Here is a 24,134-nt window from a genome sequence, read left to right as displayed (position 1 = left end):
CAATTGGAATGTCCATAATGGGACTCTGAGCGTCTTGATTCACTCTGCAGTTGGTACAGCAGCCCCTTCTGCTCCTCAGCTAAGCACTCCTCAGGGCAAAGCAAAAGAAAGGGCTTAGGGAGCTGAAAACAAAGTAAAATTGGTAAAGTTGTGCAGTCTTAAATACCTGGTTTTATGCAGCACATCTCAGGAAAACCCCTTTGTCTCCATCCATCTATCTAATCCACATACACATCACTTATCTTGGACTTCAGGACTCTTCTCTCTTATTAACTTTCAAATATGATTGAAAGGTTTTCCTTGTGTCCCACAAAAAGCACAATAGGGAGGATTTAGGACAGAATTTTCCAATTTTTTGCAAACTACAGAGCAGGGATTTCCTGGTTTCTAGCCAGCTTTCTCTAGCATCAAAAAAATTAATAATAAAAAGGGAGCCAAGGACTTCCCTGCTGCTGGTCTATTTTTCTGCTCACCAATGGGTGGTGGTGAGGAACTGTGAGCAGGCTCTGAAATTGGGGTAAAGCTGAAAAGTCACTGAAGGAAATGAGCTTAATTCCTGTTACATGCTGTCCCTCCCCATCCAATACCTGATCCAAAGCCAGGGCTAACAGCAGACCTCCTCTGTGGACCAGCTATACCCATTATATCAATCTGTTTGGAATTGTCTTGTGCCTGATAACAGGGATGATCACATTCTCCAGTGTGTGCTCTGAGCATCATACTCGGCTCCATGTGTGGCAGGCTCTGTCTCTGTCCAGCAACAAGTTGTACCACCCAGATCACAGTATTCCCCTCTTTCCCATGTATCTGTAAGGCTCAAGATCCTCCTCTACTCCAAGCAGACTAGAAATGGTAGAAGGAGATAAAAAAAGAAACTCATCTGGAGGGTAAGAGGGGAAGGAGTTTGTGTGTGGTAACAAGATAAACCTTTGTAAGGAGCATCAGTGTTACTCAGAAGAAGTAGTAAAAATCTGTAGAGGAAAAAGAATGGTAAACAAGCATGTGCATAAGGAAGAAGGGAAAAATCTGTAAGGAAAGGTAGGGGACAAGGATTATTGGCTGTCATCTCCTCTTGCTTTTTTCAAGAGACATTTGTGAAGTCTTTTCTTCTTGAGTGAGTCTGTTTCAATACCTCACCCCTTGTTTCATATGGTGGTTTATAGTCTCTCTGCAATCTGTAATTGAGAGCTGCTATTTGCAATCCCCTGCAGTAAGTTCTGAGTCACTGATTTTTAGTCATTGAGATTTTTAGAAATAGTATTAGTTAGCAAAAGACATGCTACAGGTATTTATCAATTCTAGTTGGTCTGAAAAAAAAATGTATTGGTAGGCATCACTGATAGCCACAAGCTATTCCAAATTTCTACTGCTGTAAAATGAAATAAAATGCACAAGAAAAAATTTTAAAAGCTTTGCATAAAAAGCTGAACTCATAAAATAGCAGAAGTGTTCCATTTTTAAAGACACAGGAAGTCTAAACCAAAGCCTGCTTAAGCAAAGGTAAAAGCCTCAATAGATTTCTGAGCCAAGGTTTGGCTCAGATTCTGAATTCCTTCCTTAGTAACATGACTGCACTCTAGCAGAAAAGCTTTGAGGGAGGGGGAAAGAAGAACTTTCTGAAATTATTGGTGGTGGTGGATTTAGGAGTTGGTTTTATAAGTGCTTTCTCCACTGAAATTGAAGCATGTTGGATGGCAGTCTCGGCCACATACAACTGGGCTTGCCACATGCAAATGGATTCTTACTATTCTTACTAACTGAGGATGTCAGCAACTGCAGTTCCTTTGCCAAATGTGGCACAAACATGTGCCAGTCCTTAATAAGTGTTTATTTCTTCTTCACATAATGCTAGTGCATGCCTTTTGAGCTGGGTTTTACATTTGAGGTTTCTAAACTAAAAGTCTCAGCATAGATTGTGTTGTGTTTCTTGGCTTTGCTAATCTCTTAAGAGATTGTTTAAAAACTTTGTGCTATGAATGTTCCTGGATCCTCAACTTTCCAGGGGAAAATAAACAAGATCAGCAGCAAAGAGGGCTCTTCCTGTATTCTGCATAATGTAGAATCATAGAATCATAGAATAGTTTGGGTTGGAAGAGACCTTAAAGTTCACCCAGTTCCAACCCCCTTGTCATAAGCAGGGATGCCACCCACAAATCAGGCCCCATCCAGCCTGGCCTTTGACACCTCCTTGTATGCCTGTGAAGCTGCTACAAGCTGCAAAAACACTCTTGCCAGGCACTAAACCAGAACACAAACCAGCCCACAGTCTCCTTAAGGCCAAGAAAGCCATTTTCTCCTTAAAACAAGAAGTCCTCAATGGCACTGGTGTTGCTGGCTGTGATGGAGCCCCATGCCCAAATTCTGCTGCCGAGGGGCTGTCTCTGACCGGTGACATCTGGTCAAAGTCTGCTGTATCTCTGGTAGGACAGCTGTGGAACTCCCTGGAGAGCTCATGGATGATGATTTTCTATCAGCCAGTACACAAAGCCAGTGGCTGCTGCTGGAGCTACATAGTGAAAAGGGGTTGTCCCCTCTCCTGTAAGGTGTTGACAGCCCATGCAGTCTTCTGCTTTCCTTGTAGGGCAACCAAGAAGGCAAAATTAGCACCATAGCCCATTTATTTTAACCCAGGAGGATACAGATAGAAGGACACGTTTGGGGTGTCATCTCCCATTGATCCTGAATATGTATTTCTGGTTTCATAGCTTAATTACACCTGCAAAGGAAATAAATGTTTGTTTTGTCTCTTTGATGACCTGGCCCATGTTGCTGACATGCCAGTACTGTAATTGCAATGCTTTGCTTTGCACCAGAGATCACTTACTGAGGCCATGAGAGAGGTGATCCTTGGGGAGCTGCAGGCAGAGGAATGCAGATAGAGAAACTGAGGCACAGAATTTCCATAGCTATTTCAACAAAGTGATTGCAGCTCCTGTCCTAGTTCGTCATGCCTATAACAAAAAGCATTAGATGCTTAACATCCTTGGTATCTCATAACATAAAAGGGCAATCTTACATCTCATTTGTGCCTGCAGTGAGAATGAGCTCTTCAAAGACCTCCAACCATCTCCCTTTGCAAACTTGATACTTAAAAAACACAAGGGAAGCTCATGTTTTGTCCTTTTCCATGGTATAGCAATATATTTTGTAATGACAATAATTTCCCTCAAGGCTCCCAGTTGTCCCATGAGAGGTCTGCCATCATCCTTGCCTTGAAAAACTTCTCTGTACCTCTTTGATTAGAGTTCTTTTTAAAGGTTTTTTTCAGATCTAGCTAGACAAAAAATATTAAGGACAAGAAACAAATAGTAAAGTCTGAGATGTGAAAGTTTGGTTAGAGAAAAATGGTAACACTGCTACATCTCTGTTAGAAGCTGGTGTTAGTCTGCCAACAGTTAAACCCTATATGTGCTAAAGAAACTATAAAATACATGATACACAGCATAGATTTTAGCAAAACATTTGCTGAGATGTGATGGAAATGTCATCTATAAAAAGCCTCCTTAACCACCTTAATATATATAAAATGGCAATCTACAATTTGGCATGACATATGCATATATATATATATATATATATATATATATATATATATATATATATACACTCACATATATAGAGTATGTGAGTATGTGACAAAATACAGCTGCACCACATCATTTTAGCCAGCAAGGGTAAGCCTTGCTGTTTGTTTTTCAGGTCAGAGGGTCTGTGATAATTTCATTAGCTGCTGAAACGTATTTTTACTGTGTTCCAAGGACAGTGTTAAGTGCACAGGACTCCTGTTACTGGCAATGAAAATTAATATCTAGGACATTGCAATAGGATCTGAACATTTCACTACAAAAGATGGCAATGTGATGAATGTAGAGCTAAATGCTGTGTAGGTGAGGGGATTTTATTCCATTTCCAGGTGTAAGGAGATCACTTTATTCTGATCTCTTACTACTGGTACCTATTCAATATTACTGCAGCACTCAAATTGAAGGGGTAGACAACCAATTTAATCTGCTGCTGAACCAGTAGATCAGGATTCTTCCTGCAGTCAGTGGGAGAAATAATCTCTTATGGGAAGAGATGACCAAAATATGGCCATCACTCAGGGGTCTTGCATGACTCTATGGACTGACCACTGGAAATGAGGGTAGGTCATAAATTCACACTTCAAAATAACAACCCCAAACATTCAAGAAAAGGTGTAGAATGCTCGGTTTTCTAAATCCACCTCTCCTAACAAGTTTGTCCCGGGATAGCCTTCTCCCTAGGGATCATAGCACTGCTTTTCCATCTGGGCACTCTGCCCCTCCAGACTAAAGCTTGCTGTCTTTGACAGAGACATGCTACAGTTCACCACACTGTTTGTATTACTAATCAGGGAGACAAACATTTGTGACATAAATTGCATCCTCTCACAGCACAATCTGAACTGAACCATCTCTTGATTGCCCATAGCAACAGAGGGGTGTGGTACCCTAGGACTCAGCTAAAACAGTCTAATATGCAGGTTAGGTTTTAAGAACATGCTGGATTATAAGAACAAGGAGGAAGAAATCTAAAGGAGAAGGAATTTAGGAAAGAAGGCATAAAGAAAGCCTGTGTTGGCCATGGGGGACAGAGAGACTGAGATACAATTGTGTTGTCCAGCCATGTATTACCCAATCATTTGTCAAGATAGATATCTTGGGGCACAATGTGGGAGTGGTGAGAAACCATCAAAAAGAGCACAGTGGCTCAGGGAGAGCTTGAAGGTGTGTGTCTTTGGTGAAAGGATATCTTGGTACTGACACTAGACCCACAGAATCATTTCCCAGCTCAGTGACCTTGCAGTGCGCTGTCTGAATTGCATAAAAGAAAATGTGCTCACATGTTATTATTACTGCATTACTTCACAATTAACTAAATGTTAAAATGCAGTAGATCACCCACCATTTCCCTGCCAAGAGATATGACTTTTCTCTCTGTGTCTCGTGGTCTCTTTTCCTTGTTTTTAATCACTTTCATTTCTAAACATACACAGACATTGTTGTGTGAATCAGACCAGCAGTGCTCAAGCTTGCAGAGAAACCCAGGGGTTTTTGATGTTTTGTCAGTTGTAATCAATGAAAGCAAGTCTGATGCTTTTAAATTCCTGTCTGAGGTTTCCTTCCATTCACCTTGCAAAGCACAGGAGTTAGACCTGCAGCATACAACTCTGCAGTGAGAAAGGAGCAAATGACTGGCCAGGTCAGTGTGTTGTGTGCCATATTCATACACACAGACCAGCATGCTTTCATACCCACACTGCTCTGAAAAGAGGAAAAAAAAAAAAACAAGCCCACAAACCACTGCTAGAGGAGACTGTGCCAACCTGCTACTCACCTGTGGAAGTGAACTACCCAGATTAATTACCTGACAAAGGCTGGACTGCAGCTGTCAGCTCAGAACAAGAATAGTGTGTCAACGAGAAGCAAAACTGGAGACATGCTGGAAAGGCTTTTTGTACACCAGGTTTTTTCTTTTTTTTTTTTTTGCTTTTTACTTCTGAGAATTTCCCCACTATTGCTAACACTTATTTTTGCCTTGCTGTCATACCAAAGTGCATTGGAACATGCCTGCCTTGGGATAAACTCTGCACAGCATGGAGCAAGATTGCTGCCAACCACAAAGCCACACAATTCTAAAGAATCAGGAATACCAGTGAAATGGCTGCAGTGTTAACCATATCACACAGGTGGTGGTTAAAGTGACAATAGCTGCATGAACTAGTGGTTGGAGCTTTTTATTCTTCCTGGTTCCCTCTCAGGACTCAGAAGTGGTACCAAGAATGAGCAGTTTTTCTCCTGGTGTAGGCACCTTCCCTGCTCGTGTTCCTGGGTGCAGGATCCAACTGCTCTCACTGACCACACAGCCAGTGCTGGCTCTGTCTTTTCTGCTTGTCACCCTCTACTGCCCACATCTAAAGCTAGGTGCTGTGCAGAGTGGAGGGGTGGGCAGGACAGAGCTGGGCCATAAACTGAAGTAAAACAGTTTCACAGAATCACAGAATGACTGGGTTGGAAGAGACCTTCAAGATCATCAAGTCCAACCCAGCCCAAACACTTCAACTAAACCCTGGCATTGAGTGCCACATCCAGTCTTTTCTAAAACACATCCAGGGATGGTGACTCCACCACTCCCTGGGCAGACCATTCCAGAACTTTATCACTCTTTCCATAAAAAACTTTTTCCTAATATCCAACCTAAACTTCCGTTGGTGCAGCTTGAGACTGTGTCCTCTGGTTCTGTCAGTTACTGCCTGGAGAAAAAGGCCAACCCCCACCTAACCATAAACACCTTTCATGAAGTTGTAGAGAGGGATAAAGTCACCTCTGAGTCTCCTTTCCAATACTTTGACCCTCACCTGTGTCAAAGAAGTCAGATGCATGACTTCTTGAGTGTTCCCATTTTACAGACTGGGAATTGAGGCAAGGGCTGGTGGCATGCCTGGCACCATCAGGCTGCAGAGGATTCAGGCAGAGGAGCAGAAACTCACCCCACATCCTTGAGCCTTCACCCTCCCCATTCCCTGCTTGCCATTCACACTCATAAATGCTTCTTTGTGCTAATTTGACCACAGCAAAAACAGCATTATGAGGTGCTGCAGTCTGAAGCCTATACAGACTCAGGAAGGGTCCTGATCCTATAGATGAAATACTTGCAATGCAGGCAAGGGTGAGCAGGCCAGCAGTGAGAGTGTAAATCACTGCTCACCCCAGAGCTGCCTGAGCTGTGACCTCATCCCTTACACCTCCTCTTGTTTGCAAAGCCCTTCTCCACCCAGAGGGGACTTTCAGTCAGATGTGTGTAGAAATTCTCAGATTAATTTGATTTTTGGGAGGAGGCAGGGGGATTTAAGTGAGAGGATTTTTTGTTTGTGTTTATTTCTCCCCTCAGAGCTGCCTTTCATTGCACATTTACTAGTTCTGGAAGACAACACCCTGCTGACACTTAGAGAAGCATCAGTGAATAAAGTCTGTTGTACAGGCTGCAAAGCCATCTGGACTTTCTGCTGAAAAGGTTGGACATGGTTTCAGGCAAGATTTTATCACATCTGAAAAAAAAAACCTTCTGTACTCAGTACCTCTTCCAAGGTTGATGTCAGGGTGGGTTTTTTTTTTTCTTTTGTCAGTTGCAAAGCAAAAAAAAATGACAAACAGTTGGAAGGCAGTAAGGATGGAGATATAAATCTCTAGAGGGAGCTTTGTCAAAGGTAGTGGAGTATAAACAAAAAATAAATTAGTTTTGGTGTTATCAGAAACTGGACAGCCTTCAATTTGTATAATAGTTTGTCTGGGTTTCCAGACCACCTATGCAATGCCTCTGTGAGGCAAAGTATGGATTCACTCAACAGAAGAAGTGAAGAAAATGGTTAAACAACAATTAAATGAGGAGAAAGGAAGAAGAAAGACAGGAAGACAAAGGTGCAATGGCAGACAGCCTTGAAATCCTTCATTTTTTTGCTTGTATTATTTTCAGAAATAAAGCAGAATGTTTTACCTTGCTGTCCATATTAATCAGTTCTTGAGTCCAAGAATTTTGTGTATCCCTTGTGTTCTACACCCCCCTCCTTGCTCAGGTTTTGGCAGGACCATTTCATAGACTGAAAAGGGTAGCACAAGGTTTGTGTGCCAGCTCCTCCTGGCTGAGGATCCCTGTGAGCAGAGCAGGAGATAGAAACATGCTGAAAGTAATTTATTGGAGTGCCCTTTAGGTTATGTGCAGCTTAACAAGTGAGCTAACAACCAGTGATTACCTTAGAAACACAGATTGGTGAGACAGTTTTATATATTCTGAGAGCTGGGTATAGAGCTGGGTATTCCTCTTTTCTCACCAAAATTGCTGTCTGAATTTCAGGAGATTTTTTTCTTACCCCACAGCTGTAAAAAGGAGCCCAGATGTGTAATGCCAGACCCCTTAGAAATACTTTGAGGTGTCCTTCCTCAAGTACAGTGTGCTGGTAAAAAGAAACATATTTATATTTGTATTAGCCTTTACATTTTTCTCTGTAAAGGAAGAATTGCACATTTCTTGGCTTTGGCACTGACTTACCTAAGCAAAATTGGAGCAGATTTTCTCTCAATTTAACAATCAATTTATGGGAATAAATATATTTACATATCTTATATAAATTTTACAGGGTTTGGTCAATTTGAAGGTATATTGCTTTGATATTTTTCTGGAAGTACATAAATAAATAGAAATAATAATTTTTAACTTAATTACTGGTTTTATCCATTTATTCCTTTTTTTCTTCACAAAGAGCTCTTATTTTACTGCTCACTTAAAACAACTTTCCCATGATGAAGAATTCTTCAAAAAGATTTTATTTGCTGTAAGAAATCTGAGCTCTAACTGAAAACTCTGACATTGCACTTAACTGCAGGCAGATATTTCACACCTTTCTCACAGGAATGGTCACAAGGGAAGGTCAGCCTGTGGAGGACAGCCCACACAGTGGGCTCGTGGCCTGAGTTCTTGTTTAAAGGCAAGTCTGCTGAGGCAACAGGTTTTGCCCAAGAGTATTGTCACAAGGTTTTAAAATTGCATTCTCAGGTTTTAGGTGTGAACATTGGTAAGGAGTTTCTTGAGTGGAGGGGAAAGTGATGAGACATCAATATTTGGGATTTAGAACATGGGCTAAAAGTAAAATTGATTTTTTGGCTTCACATGCATGTTCTTGGCAGGTATTAAAAAAAAACCAAAAAAACAACTCTTTATTTCAGCATTGTTGTGTTAATTACTTGTGTTTATCCAGTAAGGAACAGCAAATCAGGGAAGGGCTGTTTTAACTCTGGTGCCAGGCAGACACCAGTCCCAAATGGCTGAGAGGGTGCCAGAGTGGCAATTGGGATTCAGGGAAATCATGGTTCTGCCTCTCCTAGCACAAAGCCACCCTGGATGATGAGAACTACCCCTGCTAAGCACACATTTGAGAAGAAGCCCAGAGAAGGGTGAGGTAACATGAAATGCAGTTTCCCTTACCACCCCTCTCACCCAAGGGGAAGTTTATTAGCAAGGCTACAGCCAAATTTGAGAATCATTACAGCAAGTGACAGCAAGATCTTTAACAAGAAGAAAGGGAGAAATCCAATGTCTGTATAGTAATTGCCACACAAAGTATTATATGCCTTGCTCTGCAGTAGTTCAGAAAGTTGAGTCGTGCTGTGCCTTGCTGGGATCAGCAGTTCAGAAGAGATTAAATTTGTTTTGGACACTGGCTGCTCCCGGCTTTATCTAACAAAGCACATGTGTGATGGGCAAGGCGCTTAATAGCACAGACCATTAATGAGAACCATAAACACACAGGCATAGATTTTCAAAATGATGGTCAAGGGATTTGAGCAAGCACTGTTCTCTCCCCTCTTTCAGCACTTTCCCAGGAGCTGCTAACTGGTTAAGCTTTGGGAAGATAGTGGACCTCGAACAGCCGGGAGAATTGTATGTGACAAGGGCTTTGCCACCATCAGTTTCCAAATGATGTTCATTTTAATGCACCTAAGCAAGATAAAGCAAGGAAACTGAAAACTGAAAAGACATTTCTCAGATAAAGGATTGATTTTATTAAAGAGAGGCAATTCATAATATTAATCTAAAATGTAGGTTTTTTATAGAGACCATAAAAGTGTTTTTACAGAGTTGGCTGTTCCTAGACACTGGTGGCTTTACAGAGCTTTTATCTAGTTAAAGAAAACCCATTGGTGCTAATTTAATATCTGTAGTGTACAACAGCTTGACACCTGAGGCTTGTCCTAAAGCAGGAACAAGGCTGCAAAGCGAACACTACTTCATTTTTTGAATTATTCAGCACTTGCAGGCAACCTTATGTGTGCCTCTCTAGGAAGAAGGCTTTTGGATCAGTAAAAGAAAAGTAAAAAGGCAAACAAACAACCATTCCTTTCTGGTGTTTGTTAGCAGGTGCAGTATTGACTTCAGGAATGATTCTGCAAAATTGCTGTGGACATTCTTCATTATCAGAGCTGTATGCAGAAGGAGCAAAGCTGGCAACCTAGCATGGCCTCCTTCAGGGAACAACTGCTCATGTCAGTGGAAAAGCTTGTTTCCTCTAAATTCATCGAAATGCTACCTATTGGTAGCATCTCTTTAGAGCAAGATGAATGCAGACAGCAGTGAATCAACCTCAAATAGAGGGGGCCCATACATTAGCATCCTAACATTAGCACACTAATGTAAATTTAAAGATTCTAATTAAACCTTTATGCAAAATGTTTTCCTACTAAATAGAAAACTTTACTTTTTGGAGGAGCTGAGGCATTTGGATTTGACAGCATTTCCTTTTTCAATAGTATGCTTATTTTATGTGTTCTATTTTCTTTCAGTCACTCCAGGGGTTTCTGAAACAAATAAAAAGATACATTATATTCTTTGATTGATTCCCTGTAGTCAAGGCATATATTGAGAAAACAGACCAATTTTTTTCACTGAGCTTGTAGAATAAATTTCACTTTGATCTTTCTGCTTCCTACTATGGCTACACATTTCTTTTGAGATATTTAACACTGATTAATCTCATTTACAGGATCCTATAGTGGTACTCAGGTACAAATTCAGAAACTTTTTCATTATGGAAGAAATTTTATCACAGCTTTTGGTTTCTAAATTTGTCCTTTCCCGTTACCCCCAAATGCCCCAGTAAAACTTGGGGTGTGTTTCCCCCATTTTAAACTTGAGATTTGTGTATAAAAATTCAATATTTTAAGACAAAATCTGTGAACTTCCAAACAGTTTCTCTTTGCCAGTTATGACTAAAAATTTCACTGAAAATATTTAAAACAAATTTTATCAGGAGACTTTTGTGGTCCCTAGTAAAAGAGTTTCAGATGCAGTGGAGGTCATTCAGATGGCATTTAGCCACTCAAGAAACAGAATAAGTGAGAAACCTACCACAGCCTTTAAGCATTGCTGGAGCATATGCTGGGTGTATGAACAATTCAGCAAAATCTTGTTATATGTTTTTTAGCAGACCTCCCATTCACTAAAATAGAGTCAAATCTAAAACCTAAAGAGGTCATTGGGAAACCTAATGCCAAGTTTTACCAAAGAGGGACCTTAACCAATCCTCCCATTCCACCTTTTTCTAATCTTAATTTTTCCATGTATGCTGTATCCTCCAACTCCAGCACAGGCAGTGCTATGGTTTTCCTAAAGCCCTAAGTTTACTGTGAAGCACTAAAGAAAAATGGGTGAGAGAGGGAATTCTCTTTTTTTTAATCCCATTGTTGGATCTTTTGGGGCATTTCATCATTCTTCTGTCTGCCACACAGGGACTATGTTCAAATCTGCTTCACACAGCAGCCAGCACAGTGCTGATATTTAGTAAATGATCACTAATGACAGAAGCAACAGCGTGGAGGCAAATATGTTTTGTGGGGCCTGGGAAATTAGCAGAGCAATCAGCCTCCAGCCAGGGTGAGGGAGGAGAGGGAAGTAGACAGCAAATAATCACTCTGAGCCCAGGAGCCTATCTCACAGTCTGCACAAGCTGGCCAAGCCAGCCCAGGTCAGCTAAGCCACTAAGGAGCCCTCATAAATGCAGAGCAAATTTGGGACATTTGATGATCACAGAAATCAGGAATTCATTGAGGTAGCTCAGCATCATATGGAGCTAAAACATTTGTAATAGGACTATGAACAGATGGGGGAAGGTGGTGAAAGTGATTCTTTGACTGAATCAATAGGACCAGTTGATCTTCCTCATCAATCTTGATAAGAAAACTGTGAGGATACTTAGTGTCAGGAGTGCTTTATTGGAGTTTTCATTAAAAGCTCCATGTGGAAATGTGTACCCAGCTGCTGCCACATGCAGCCTGTGCAGCACAAGCCCCATCCCCCTCTAAATAGCACAACTGAGAAGACCTCTCTGAGTCAGGATGTACACAGGATATATCAGCACAGTTCAGCTGAAATGAAACATACAGCCAGACAAAATAAAACCACAGCCATCTAAGATAAAACAAAGCCCATAAACAGTGACCCTCAGGAGTAAGCCAGAACCAGACATAATGATCAATACTCTAGGAGTTATGATCAGTGAGAAATAATTCCTGTACATCTCAAGGAAAGAGCCACAATGAATTCCCTGGCAGAGCCTTGTTCTTTGAGTAATAATCTGTAAATGCCTGCACAGGCTGAAGGAAGGCTGAGTTATGATAGGCTGTGGACTGCAGCCCCCAGTCTGGCTACAGAAGCCCTTGTGTGACTCTGCTTGGAGAGTCTCATCACTGACAGTGCCATTTGTGTCCCAGTTTCCCTGAAATGTGGGTGAAAATTGTCCCCTTTTGCCTCTGGATAAAGGGGGCTCGTGGCAAAGCAGTGGTTTGCACTGAGGCCAAGGAAGGAGGGCAAAGAATGAACCTCCAGCCCCCTGCCTGTGACCAGCTTCCTTCCGCCACTTCCTTCCGCCACTTCCTTCTGCCACTTCCTTCCGCCACTTCCTTCCGCCACTTCCTCCCTCTCCACTGTGCTTGGGGAGCCCCTGGCACTAAATTGATTTCAGAAGACTGATGATGGAGGGCAAGCCACGACCCTCAGCTATTTCTCTGCTCAAGGCTGCATCTTGAAGATGATGTAATACCTGGGAAGAGCCTGACTAATTCATTGACTTGAGGGTACAATCACTTATCAATGAATCTCCAACTAACTACAGCAAACTTATTTACAAGCCTGGGAAAAAAAAATGTGTAGCAATTTGCTATACAGCCTGACCAGGAGCAGCTCTTCAGGATTGATCTCTGTTCTGTGTTTTCCTCCCATTTAGACAGTGAGAGTTCCCTGCAGGAAAAACATACAAACTCCCACTGTCAATGAGTGTGTGTTTCCCTCTTGGACAGTGAAAAGAACTGGGTGTGCATCTCCTTTCATCTGAAGAGAGTTGTAAACTTAATTCAACCTCATCCCCATTCATCGTGTTCAACATCAAGCCCCCAAATGTCAGTGAGATTCTGGAAATAAAGTACTTGGGAGACAGCAAAAACAGAGCCCTTAGTGATATCTGTATAGTAGAATATTTCTTCCCATCCATATGCAAATCTAACCTTTTTGATATTTCTACCCTATAAACCCTAAGACAGGATTTCAATAGAAAATGTTTACTAAAGGCTTTCTCCTTTATAATCTATTGATTTTAATATCCTTACTGATCCTGCTGAATGTCAGTTTTACCCTGAAGACTCCCATTGCAAACTTGAACACATTTAATTATTTATACCATTTGAAATATTAGTGCTGAGAAATCCCTAAAAGTTTTTGGTTCTGTAATGGTGTGATCTAAAGTTTGATTTTCTTTTGTGGATAACAGAAGTAATTTGATATACTAATCAAGGACAGATGAATACTTCAGACATCACAAGGCAGTTATAATAGTAATGACATCTATTTTTCATCTTTCCAGACTCCTTGTATATGTTAAAATACAGCTCATTAAGTACTGTAGGATTTGTCAGTGAACAATTTAGCATTATGTTTTCTTTCTTCTGCCAGCAGGCTGAGCCAGAAACTTGTTTCCATCAGAGGCAGAGGGCGTTGTTTCCATCAGAGGCAGAGGCAATGTTCAAGGTTTGAGTGCTACCTAGGGCAGATTTGCCCTTGGATGGGGGTCAAGCAGTCTTCCTTGCCTTACTTGTATCACTCACTGTATTCACAAGACTGACCTTGTCTCTCTGAGACAATTATTTTTTTGTACAGAAGAATTTATGTGAGAACCTATGAAAAGATTTTGATAGCAGGCAAATCAAAGCAATGGATTTAAAAAAAAACTCAGCACATTGAAGGTCAATTCTTCCCCTGACTCCTGTTTTTTACTCCCAACATCCACCCAAAGCCAGAGTGATGGAGCTCACCCTGCCTGGCCAGGGTATGGGCATGCCTGAGCTCCCATCCCTGCCACTTGAGCCTTGTCTGGGACATGCAAGAGTCAGGAATCCTTCCACTGGCTTCAGTGGTGATCTGTACCCAGACCCCAGTGTTCCAAGGGGATTAAACCCCTGGGCATAAATCCCTCCTAGGTTCAGCACTCAAGAAGCATTTCAGCATTTATTCTTCTATGTATATTGGAAAAAAAAGTCAAATTTCTGACTGTCCATATCTTTCTATTTTTTTCACCTCTGTCCCCCTGCCCTGAGCTGCAAATTCTCTGCCATTACATGATCAGAGCAATTGCATGCATCTCTATTAATTGCACTGAATTCTCTTTCACAAGGTAAGTTTCTGCTCTTATTTTTCCTTCATCTTCAGAAACTTTCCCTTTTTCTTTTATCAACCTGATAGCTGTTCAGAAGCTGCCAAGATGTATTTGGCTCTTGTATTTACTCCAGATGGAGACTTTTATTTTCACTCATATCTGGCAGTAGGAACTGTGGTATCACCAAACACAACTTTTCTCTGAGATTGTTTTGATAGAAGAAAAGAACCATTCCTTTTGCAGATGGTTTATAAGTTACTTCTGATGGCAGATAATATAGTCTAGCCTGGATCTTTAAAGTTCAACAACACTCACAATAGCCATAAATAGTTGGATTTTTCTGGTTTATATCCCCTCAGGAATAACCATCTGGATATGTATCCTTTAGTAGTCTAGGATTATTGTTTAAAAGTAAAGCTAGAAAATATCTGGAATGAAATCTGTGGTTCTCCACTGAGCAGGGATCAATGCAGCCACTCTTATCTCCACCATATCTGTCCTGTGTGCATTAGATATGTCTGTAACTAGTTAAGTTTCCTAAGAAGCATTGAGAACCAGTCTTAAGGTTCTAAATAGGCAGAAATGCTGTCACTGATTTCATTTCACAGAACGAGGTCGAGCCAAATAGCTGCTCTGGTGTGTGCTAGAGGGAAGGCAGGGTGCTGCAGGGATGGCTGTAGCTGAGGAACCCAATGCCACACCCAGCTCTGCCACTGGGCCAACTTACAGGACCAGAGTATTCAAAGCTCCGAAATTAATGCTGCACAAGGAGGAGCAATCTTCAGAGTATTAAATCTCTTGTGGGGCTGAGCCATGAACTTCTTCCTTATTTTTCTCCATCTGAAAAAATAAACTGCTTCTTTTCTTCCTTTCCATTTTACTTTGGAATATCCATTTGGAAATTTAGGGCAATATGATGTCCTGGAAATGACCTCTCTCAGATTAAACACTCTTCCTGGTTGTTTTTCCAGCATTCCACATGTATTCATCTTGGTTATTCCTTTGCTTCCATGAGTTTCACTGGCATCCTTTTAGGCAATGGAATCAAGACAAAAAAATGTTCGCCTGACTTATTTTAGCTAAGAGGCTTCATATTTAATGGATTTGCTGTTCTTTAATGTCCCAGGTCACTCCCTGAGATCAGCAAATGCTGAATTTCTTATCGCCCTTATATGTTATCTGAAGTCATGTCGTTATTTCGCCTTTAGTGAGTCTCTTTGCTCTCTGGCTTTGGAACCCACTGCCAAATGAAGTAAAGAAAGCTCTGACTATGGGGAATTTCTAAATCCAAAGTTAAAAGTTATTTGTTCTGTTTAGCATTTTTAAAATTATTCTTTTAGGAATTGTATGTGCCTCTGAGCTAATTAACTCTTAATGAGCGCAAAATGCCCTGGGATGCAGATTTGGACGGTACAGTAGAAATGCAGACATGGATTGGACTGCAGCACTGCAGCAGATGACATTTATGATTTGATTCTTTTTTAAATGATGGTGCAGATATTTTTATTGAGATACTCTTCCCCCCCCCATCCCCCCTCCCCCCACCCCATCTTTCTAGTCTAAATAAAGCTGATCAGATTTTCAGTCCACCATATGGGGCCCAGTTATATCAGTTCTGCAAATACACTTTAGTTTTTCATTATGGATGAAGTCACTCTTCAGCAGGGAAAACAAGTTGAGAAACAAACTTTCATATTATGAAAGACAGGCAGTGTTCCAGCACTGAGCACTTAACCAGAGCATCAGGAAATCAGAACACCTGGCTGTGCCCAGCTCTGTGCTATTCCCCTGGACCAGTCCCTCACCCTTTTAGTGCTTTCACTCATTCATCTGTAAAGTGGCCGTAATTGCGTTTATATCACAAGGGTGCCTTGATGCTTGGCAAATGAGAATTGACCCAAAATTCATCCTTCAGAAGCACTGTATGAGCAGTACCTCGCTCACATGGTAATTGTGGACAATTAGATTAGAAGAGGTATAAATGCAGTGAAAGTGAAATTCCATTTAGGAACTGTCAAATTGTTCTTGATAATTTTTCTTAGTTTTCGTCTAATTCTAGTGTGGAGTTTTGCATGCATCTCCCAGAAAGGCTTTATATGCCTCTTTTCTTCTTCTGCAACAAGACAGCATATTTTATTCGTGTTATATTAAACTGTGTTTTGGGCAAATGGTTTGTTCCCAGAACAGTACCTTGGAAAGCTAGGTTTAGAGAAACAAAGAAAAATTATTGTGTCAAAGAAATCCTATCCTCTATGTATTTGAGCAAATTCCAATAACTTATGAGGAATATACACAGAAAAAATATTCCAGGTTTTATGAAAAGGGGTTTGCTTAAGTGTTGTTATGTTTTATTTAATTAGATTTTTTTTTATACTTACCATAATAATGTTTTAAAATTAAGTTGAATTCCCACAACAAACTGTAGAAACATATGGTGTACAGCCTGCAGAGGCACTTAATGGCAGTAACATTACTCATATTTGTGAGTTAGAACCTACTTTCCTCTGAGAAGTAGCTGTGTGTTCTCCCAGTTTAAAACACTGTTTAACACCAACCTTTTTGGTTGTGTTTGGGGAGGAAAAGAATGAATGTGATCTTCCTAAATACACATTTCCTTATTTCCACGTAGCTGTTGATATTTCAGGGTGAGGGAAGTTGTGTGTCAGACTCAGGGTCTCCTCCATGTGTGTCATGAACACACTTAATGAAACCAAGTGGGTTAAAGGGGGCCTGTTTTACCAGGATCACCCCCAGGTAGCATATCACAACACCAGAAGAAAAAAATGTAACTGTTTCTTCCTTGAGCCCCTTTTCCTAAGAACGGCACAATCACTTGGGGCTAACCAGATTTCAGGGTGCCAGGAGGTCTCTGTCAGCACCCCAAAGTAAATTCCAGCTCCCAGGAACTGCTTCCAGAAGGATTTGTAGTTTTAGCTTGATTCCCTACAAGAAGTCATATATCTTTAAAAAAATCCTTTGGATGTTACTTTTTTATGTTCAGACTTGCAAAGCACTTTAAGAACAACTCATGCTCACAAGGAGTGTTCCACTGACTTATCTCTAACGTATGCTTGAGAGGCTCAGTGCAAAACAAAATTCAGAGATTAAGTAAATGAAAAGATATCAAACATTGCAGCAGGGAATCATTCCAAGTCATGGTGTTCTCAGGAGCACCAGAGCTGGTTTATGTTCATGCTCATTCATGCAGAGTCTGCAGAATTCACTTTTTAGACCCTTTTAATCTGCTCTGTTTTAGTAACCAGGTTCCCAAGGCTCTCCCTGGTGATTGGACTCGTTCATACCTGAGGGTTCAGACCACACACTCTCCAGTGCCCAGTCCATGGGAAAATTTGACCTTTCAAAGAAGATGCCATGCTCAGAAAGAGACATGGCAGACCAGTCCCTCCCAGGCCACTGCACACCCATGAACTGCAAGGCAACATCTTTGGCAGGATATGCAAGCAAAGATTCCCCATCATCCTTCCAAGACAGAAGCAGGACAGATCATGGTGCTCCTCTGGCAGATTCCTGAGCTTATTGCTTTGCCTTAATAGCTGTGAGTCATTAAAAACTCATTTTGAATGCAGAAATAGGTGGTTTTTACTGATAAACCAGGCCTCAACTCAGTTCTCAGTCTTCAGTGGGCTAATGGAAATTTTCTGTGGGCTCACAGAAATACGTGGTTTTGTAGGACACAGGTCCACCTCTTTAGCTTACTATAATAAAGTGCTTTAAATTCCTGTGAACTGGTGCTGGACCAATGTCTTAAGAGACTAGGAAAAGGTTCATTCTCTAAATCTTCTCCCTTTACCCCTGGTCCTAGTCAATATGGGTCTCTTGGCTTTCATGCAGTTAATTTTGCCATTTCTGAGGATGATGTAGGAAGTTGAAGGAGGGATACTCATTTTGTCTTTGCTCAAATAGGTGGTGTTTAATTCTAAACTGTAACTGTACCTCTCAGCAGCTGACATCGGGTGACTAATCTGCAGAAATGCCCAGGTTCCTCAGTCAAAGAAGTGAAACAATTCTTTCTGACTGTCTCTTTCAGGATTTTGCTGACTCTGTATACCAAATGGTTGCACAGAAGTTCCAGGAGCTGACAGACAATTTCACTTCCATGCATGCACGCCACAAAACTCTTGCAGGCATTGTGATGACCAAAGGTAAGATATTCTCTCATTTATTTTCCTCTGACATTTTTCATGACTAAGTAATACATTATTTACCTGGTTCACAATACTGAAGGATGACTTTACTCCCACACAGAAAAATGAATAGTAATGCAGTGAAAAGAAGCATTAAATATTTACACCTCAAGTAAGTTCGCACAAAAAATATTGGCAACAGAGTTGAAGATTTATTCATAAATATGTTGCTACATTTCTTTGTTTACAGGACAAAATGCAGCCCTCTCTGATTTTTCATTTCCTTACAGACGGGGGAGAGAGTTATCAATAAAAGTAGTATTATTTATTAATTGCTTTCTTAGGTCTGAATACACCAAGTTCTTGTTATACAACATAAACTTTGTTTTAGACTGGCAACAGAAACAAATGTGCTTTCCAGTCAAAAAAAACAAACCCAGAGTATGTGTAATTTTAGTTCTGCTCTTCTCTAGCCATGGGAAATACTTACACTGACCAGCAGCAGGGCCAAAATTTGGTATTCACTCCTGTTAAGACTTGATTGATTGACACATACTGTGTGGAAATCTTCAGTGCTTTGATGAAGCAGTTGCATGGATGGTCCTTCTCTGCAAGCGCCCCTCAGGTGGGGCACCTCAGTATTTATGAGGACATCAGCAGTGGAGATGCTTCCATAAACTTCATTCTCTCTCTGACACATGGAGCAGTGGGCCCAGTACAGAAATGAGAAGATAAGCTTGGAGGGGAAAGGCATATATAATTCATCCAGGCTTGTCTCACTCCTTCCTTTCAACAATTACATTAGCTAGGTTCAGGGGACACTTGTGAATATTGCAAGACGGCAGTATGGAAACAGGATTTTCTGATGGATCTTTTCCAGCCACAGAGCCTAAATGCAGATAAGATTTCTGTGCTGAGCATCTCCTTTCTGATGTGAAAAGAATAAGTAACCATATTCAGTATGAAGGAAAATAAAAAGGAAGTGTGATTGATTTTGGGATGTGAAAGATGCACACTAGACCCAGCATACCAGCTGCCTTGTCATTGTCAGATTTCTTGACTGTGGCTCTCATCAGATTTAAACAAAGTGCTATAGTTTATTTAGATAAGCTCTTTCCAAGCAGAAGCACAAGGGAGAATGTTTATGTATACTTTTTATAAGAAACCAAGCTACAGGAGCCAAGAACTGTTGCTTTAACCACATGTAGGGAGAGAGCACAGGGGAGCTTGTACTTACTGTAAGAATTGTAAGAAATGCCTGTAGGAATTTCATCCCATTCTTCTTTGACAAGGAGCTACTCCTACATTCTTTATAGACCAGCTTTATAAAGACCTACTCCTGCATTCTTATATAGACCAGCTTTATAAAGCATGATTGAGCCACTGCAGCCTTATTTCTACATGTCCAAAGAAGCACATTAAAGACTCACAATATATGAGAAGAACTGTGACTGGAAGGAGTCATAATTCCCAAAGTTATGGCTGCAGAGTGCATGCAGTGCTAGGGGAAGAAAAGGGCACTGCCAAACTTTCTTAGCCTTTCTGGGCAGTTGGGGGCTGTCTGTGTCTCTTCTTTAGGGAAGGGCTAAAAGTGTCCTTAATGCTGTTTGTTTCTTTTGGTGGGTCCCATGCCCTTAGTGAGATTTTACAAATTTGTGTTTCATATTTCATCTTAGTCAGCATTAGGACACAGTGTAATTTTACTTATGTTCACAAACTATTTCCCTCTAGGCTTCTTTTTTTAATTCTGAATTCCCTCTCATGAATTTCTTCAGTCTGTCAGCCATCCAATTTGTCAATATCTCACTGGTGGAACCCAGAAAAGAAACTTGCAGATATAAGGTGATTCATAGAAGATGCAAATCTAGCAACAGCCTTATCTTAGTATATTCTCCAGGAAGGTTTGAGTTCTTTCCAGCACAAGAATCTCAACCAACCAAGGCAAGATGAATCATCTGTCATTTGTGTCATTATTTTCTGTACTAAAGTTGTAGATTTGTGGTCTCTTCCTCACCATCATTCCCAGAAGTAGCAAGGACCTCGGCACACACTTTTCAAAGATGGCATAGGCAGGTTTTCCACATCAAGCACTCAAATGAATACCAATTTGTGTTTTTAACAAAAAATTTGGCAGAAGCTGTCTTAGATCTCTGTAAACAATTTACTAATGACATCAACAAAAACAAATCTGGAAATTTCTTGTTGCATTCTGTACTATAAGTGACAAAAACTGATTTGTTTTTACCTTCATTTCAATTTACTGTCATCCTGACTAGAAGCAGATTTATCTGTGCTTGTACAGTTTCCAGGCAAAGCTGGTAAAAAGCACAATGGGATTCTGTGATAACTGCTGTTAAGATAATGCAAGATCTCTACAGACAAAAAAAGAAGTGTGCTAGATTGGTTTTCTTTTTCTGAACTCTGACATTTTTTCTGTCATTTCAATTTCCCAGGGAAACCAAAGAGAATTATGTTTGGCCACTGTAATTGACTTATGCTGTAGCACCCAGGGCAAATTCCAATGTGTAAGAAAGAAAAAAAATGTGGAAAATTATGTTATTGATGGACTGAGAATGTTCTACAGTAATAAATTGCTAGTCAGTGAAACAGGCAGTCCAAAGCTAGAATTTAGAATTTAGAAATGCTTTGCTCTGAATTGTGATGACAATTAAAATCTCCATGTTTTTTTGTAAAAGTAAGTTTAGTTGTTTAGCAGATATCAAGAAAATCTTAAAAGTATTGGCCTAGGCAGGAGCAATTTACCACACTAGATAACAGCTGATGTGATCTTATCTGTTGTAATACAATAATTGAATATAATAATACTAAAATCTCACATAACTCATCTTGAACTAAACGTTTCAAAAGATTGAAGAGTTTAAATCAATTATTTAATAGTTTTAATGTATAATTTCATAATGTATTTGAAATCTGCCAGTCCTCTAACATATTCTAATTTTGTTGAAACACACTCAGAGGAGATTGTTCTCTCAAAAATTGTTTGATCGATTCTAAGAAAAATTGTTTGACAAGTGAGTGCATTCAAGTCTTCCTCATACAGCAAGCTATAATCCAAGACTATCTTCAAGTAGAACAATAAGTATACTTATTACTGAAGCATAATATTTATATGAAGACCTATGCTTTACTGCACATTGACTCTCCACAGCAGATCTGCTGATTTCTCTGAAGATATGATGAAGTCACACATGGTAAATTAAGAACATCATCTCACCTGTGGAAAAGACATTCTGGACCACACCATGTCAAACACGAGCCATCAGCTCAGAACTTGCATTATATGATGCAAGTTAACTTCCCTCATCATGTTTGGCATTAGTGGCTAAAACACAATTGATAACACAACATTTTGGGTATGTGCTTGCAAAGTGCCAAGACTATCTCTCTCTCCTATCCCCAACAAGTAAACTGGAGATGAGCAAGAGGCTGAGAGGGGGCAAAGCCAGGACAGGTGTCCTCAGCTAATGGAGGGAGTATTTCTTGCCATAGGACACTGTGCTCAGCAGTAAAAATCTGGAGAGAGGGGAAGGGGGATATAAATGGGTTTATGGCATTTGTCTTGCCAAGCAACCATGAACTATCATTATATCAATGCATTAGTCTTGCCTTCCTTCTGTTTCTTCCCAGTCCCACAGGAGAGTGGAATGAGCAAGAGGCTGTGTGGGTGTTTGGCTCTTGGCCAGGATCAACCAATATTTCATTTCAACAGCAGCTGTTTCTTGATGTTTCTGGTTGTCAGGGAAAGATGACCCACCAGCTCCCCATCCTTCTGTCTCTCAGGTGCAATTTGGACATCTTATTTTGACTCACTGCTCTGCTGTATCTTACTATTGAAAAGTTTCATTGACAAGCAGTTTTCAATATTGTTGTTATGTCAGCTGATACATTTGAAAAAATGAAAGGCAAGCAAGCTATTATTTTCTAACACGAGGCAACAAATGCAAAACCAGAGCACTCTCACATACCTCTGGGCCTGATGCCCAGAGTCACAGACTGTGGGGTGACAGGAGGAGCCCCGGTGGCCCCACCATGGGTCACCAGACAGGGCAGCACACAGAGCATTGAGGGGATGGTGTGGCAGTGCTGCCTGTCCCCCAGAGCTGGGAGGGAGGAAGTCCCAGGGCAGGGCAGAGCAGGGTGGGAGCCTCACACTGAGTGCTGTGGCTAAAGACTGGTGGCATTCACACTGTTTATTGGCATCAAAGAGACAGTTTGGCTTTTGCTCTACCTGAAATCACCAGGCAAAGTAAAGAATTCCTGTCACTCAGTAAAGAGATGATCTATTATTGCTGAGGTCCTCTTTGCAAAAAAAAAAACCCTGCCATAATCATTAGGGACAAAATGAAACTGCTATTTAAACACAATTTTCCCATTTGTGTTTGACAAATCTTAGCAGCTTAAATACTGATAGGAACTTTTTGTCATGCTTTCTGTTAAAAATGAAGCATTAAGAAAGTTCAGTCCTTTTCACAGCAGTGTAACATTCATAGAAAAAGATTATGAGTTGATTCTTCGCTTCAATTTTCTCTCTTCTATGTATATATTTTTTTAAGGCTGACAATCATTTTGATGTTAAAAGCAAATTAGGAGGTCTTCTCAGTTATCTTGTGTGAAATAAAGATGAACTGGACAAAAGAGCCCTAAATAGAAATTTCATGCTGTGATAAAAGATGGGAAATTATCATCTGTATCTCATGGAATGGATCTTAATCATTGCTAAGTGGAATAACAGAAAAAAGTAAAGTTGACAATATGTCTCCATGGATCTTTCCAGACACATTAAGATTCAGAAAGCCTGGCTTTTAAGTACAATGAGAAATACTACTCTCCAATTGATTTCTAATCCTCAGTATGAGTAGGAAATTTGCAAAGCAGTAGAATGCAGTAGAACACCCAGGCCATGTGTAGAGTACCAATCTGCTCCATCCCATGCTGCACTCCAGTAGCCAAACCAGTTAGAGAAAATGTGAATGATTTACAGATTAGTGTCCAGAGCAGATTCCTTCAGGAAGAGAGGCACAGGAGGAATTTGGGCTCCCAGATCCCATTTGCATAGTTAGATGGATGCTAAAACCTGGTCCCAGTGGGATTCAGTGTTTCCATGAGAATTGAAACTTCTGAAATCAAAAGTGAGTGTACAAACTGCTGACATCCCTTTGAAGATCTCAGAAGGTCTCTTCACCTACTGTTGTCTGATGCTCTCAAGGACATGGCACAAAGTCATTTGACATTCTTGTAAACATTATTGACTTCTTACACATGCAAGGTTGACACTTCACCAGTAGATGACAGTTTTTCTCAAAATAATTTAAACTAGGTAAATAGGTATGTAGTTAGGAACCATATATGTCACTCTTTCTCAAAAATCTGGTTTTCTCTGCTTATAAAGTCTAAACCATGAATGTTCAGATTCTCTCTAAATAGTTTTGAAGCCCATAAGACTATCCCTTTTCTACAGCTGCAACTCTATTCCTGGATTTTGTAATGTACATCTATAATGGGCATAATCTCATATTCCTGCAGCTCAAGAGACTTAGGTTTCCAAATTCCAGCTCAAAGGACATTTGAGGTTTTGTAGTTAAAACTCTGGCCCCACCAGAGCCATCACTTCTATTAAAATGTGGGTTTGGGCATCGTGAGGACTCCCACTACAAGAGCAACTCTGAGTGTTTCTTCATCATTTCTGTCAAACAAGGGCTAATGAACAGAAAGCAGTTGAAGACAGATTACTTAGAAACAGAAAATATGAAATG

At 40.5% G+C, this 24,134-nt stretch overlaps 1 protein-coding gene across 1 annotated transcript in view; it reads left to right on the top strand.

The window, feature by feature from the left end:
* The window catches only part of ADARB2 (adenosine deaminase RNA specific B2 (inactive)), a 305,978-nt gene that overhangs the window by 228,878 nt on the left and 52,966 nt on the right, over positions 1–24,134 (top strand). The window contains exon 4 of the mRNA XM_036403614.2: positions 18,264–18,378. Within this exon, the coding sequence (XP_036259507.1) occupies positions 18,264–18,378 (115 nt within the window). The remainder of the gene's footprint in view (positions 1–18,263; positions 18,379–24,134) is intronic.

Source organism: Molothrus ater, chromosome 1 (genome assembly GCF_012460135.2).
Source record: "Molothrus ater isolate BHLD 08-10-18 breed brown headed cowbird chromosome 1, BPBGC_Mater_1.1, whole genome shotgun sequence".
NCBI lineage: Eukaryota > Metazoa > Chordata > Aves > Passeriformes > Icteridae > Molothrus > Molothrus ater.
This window is presented reverse-complemented; position numbering and strand designations above follow the sequence as displayed.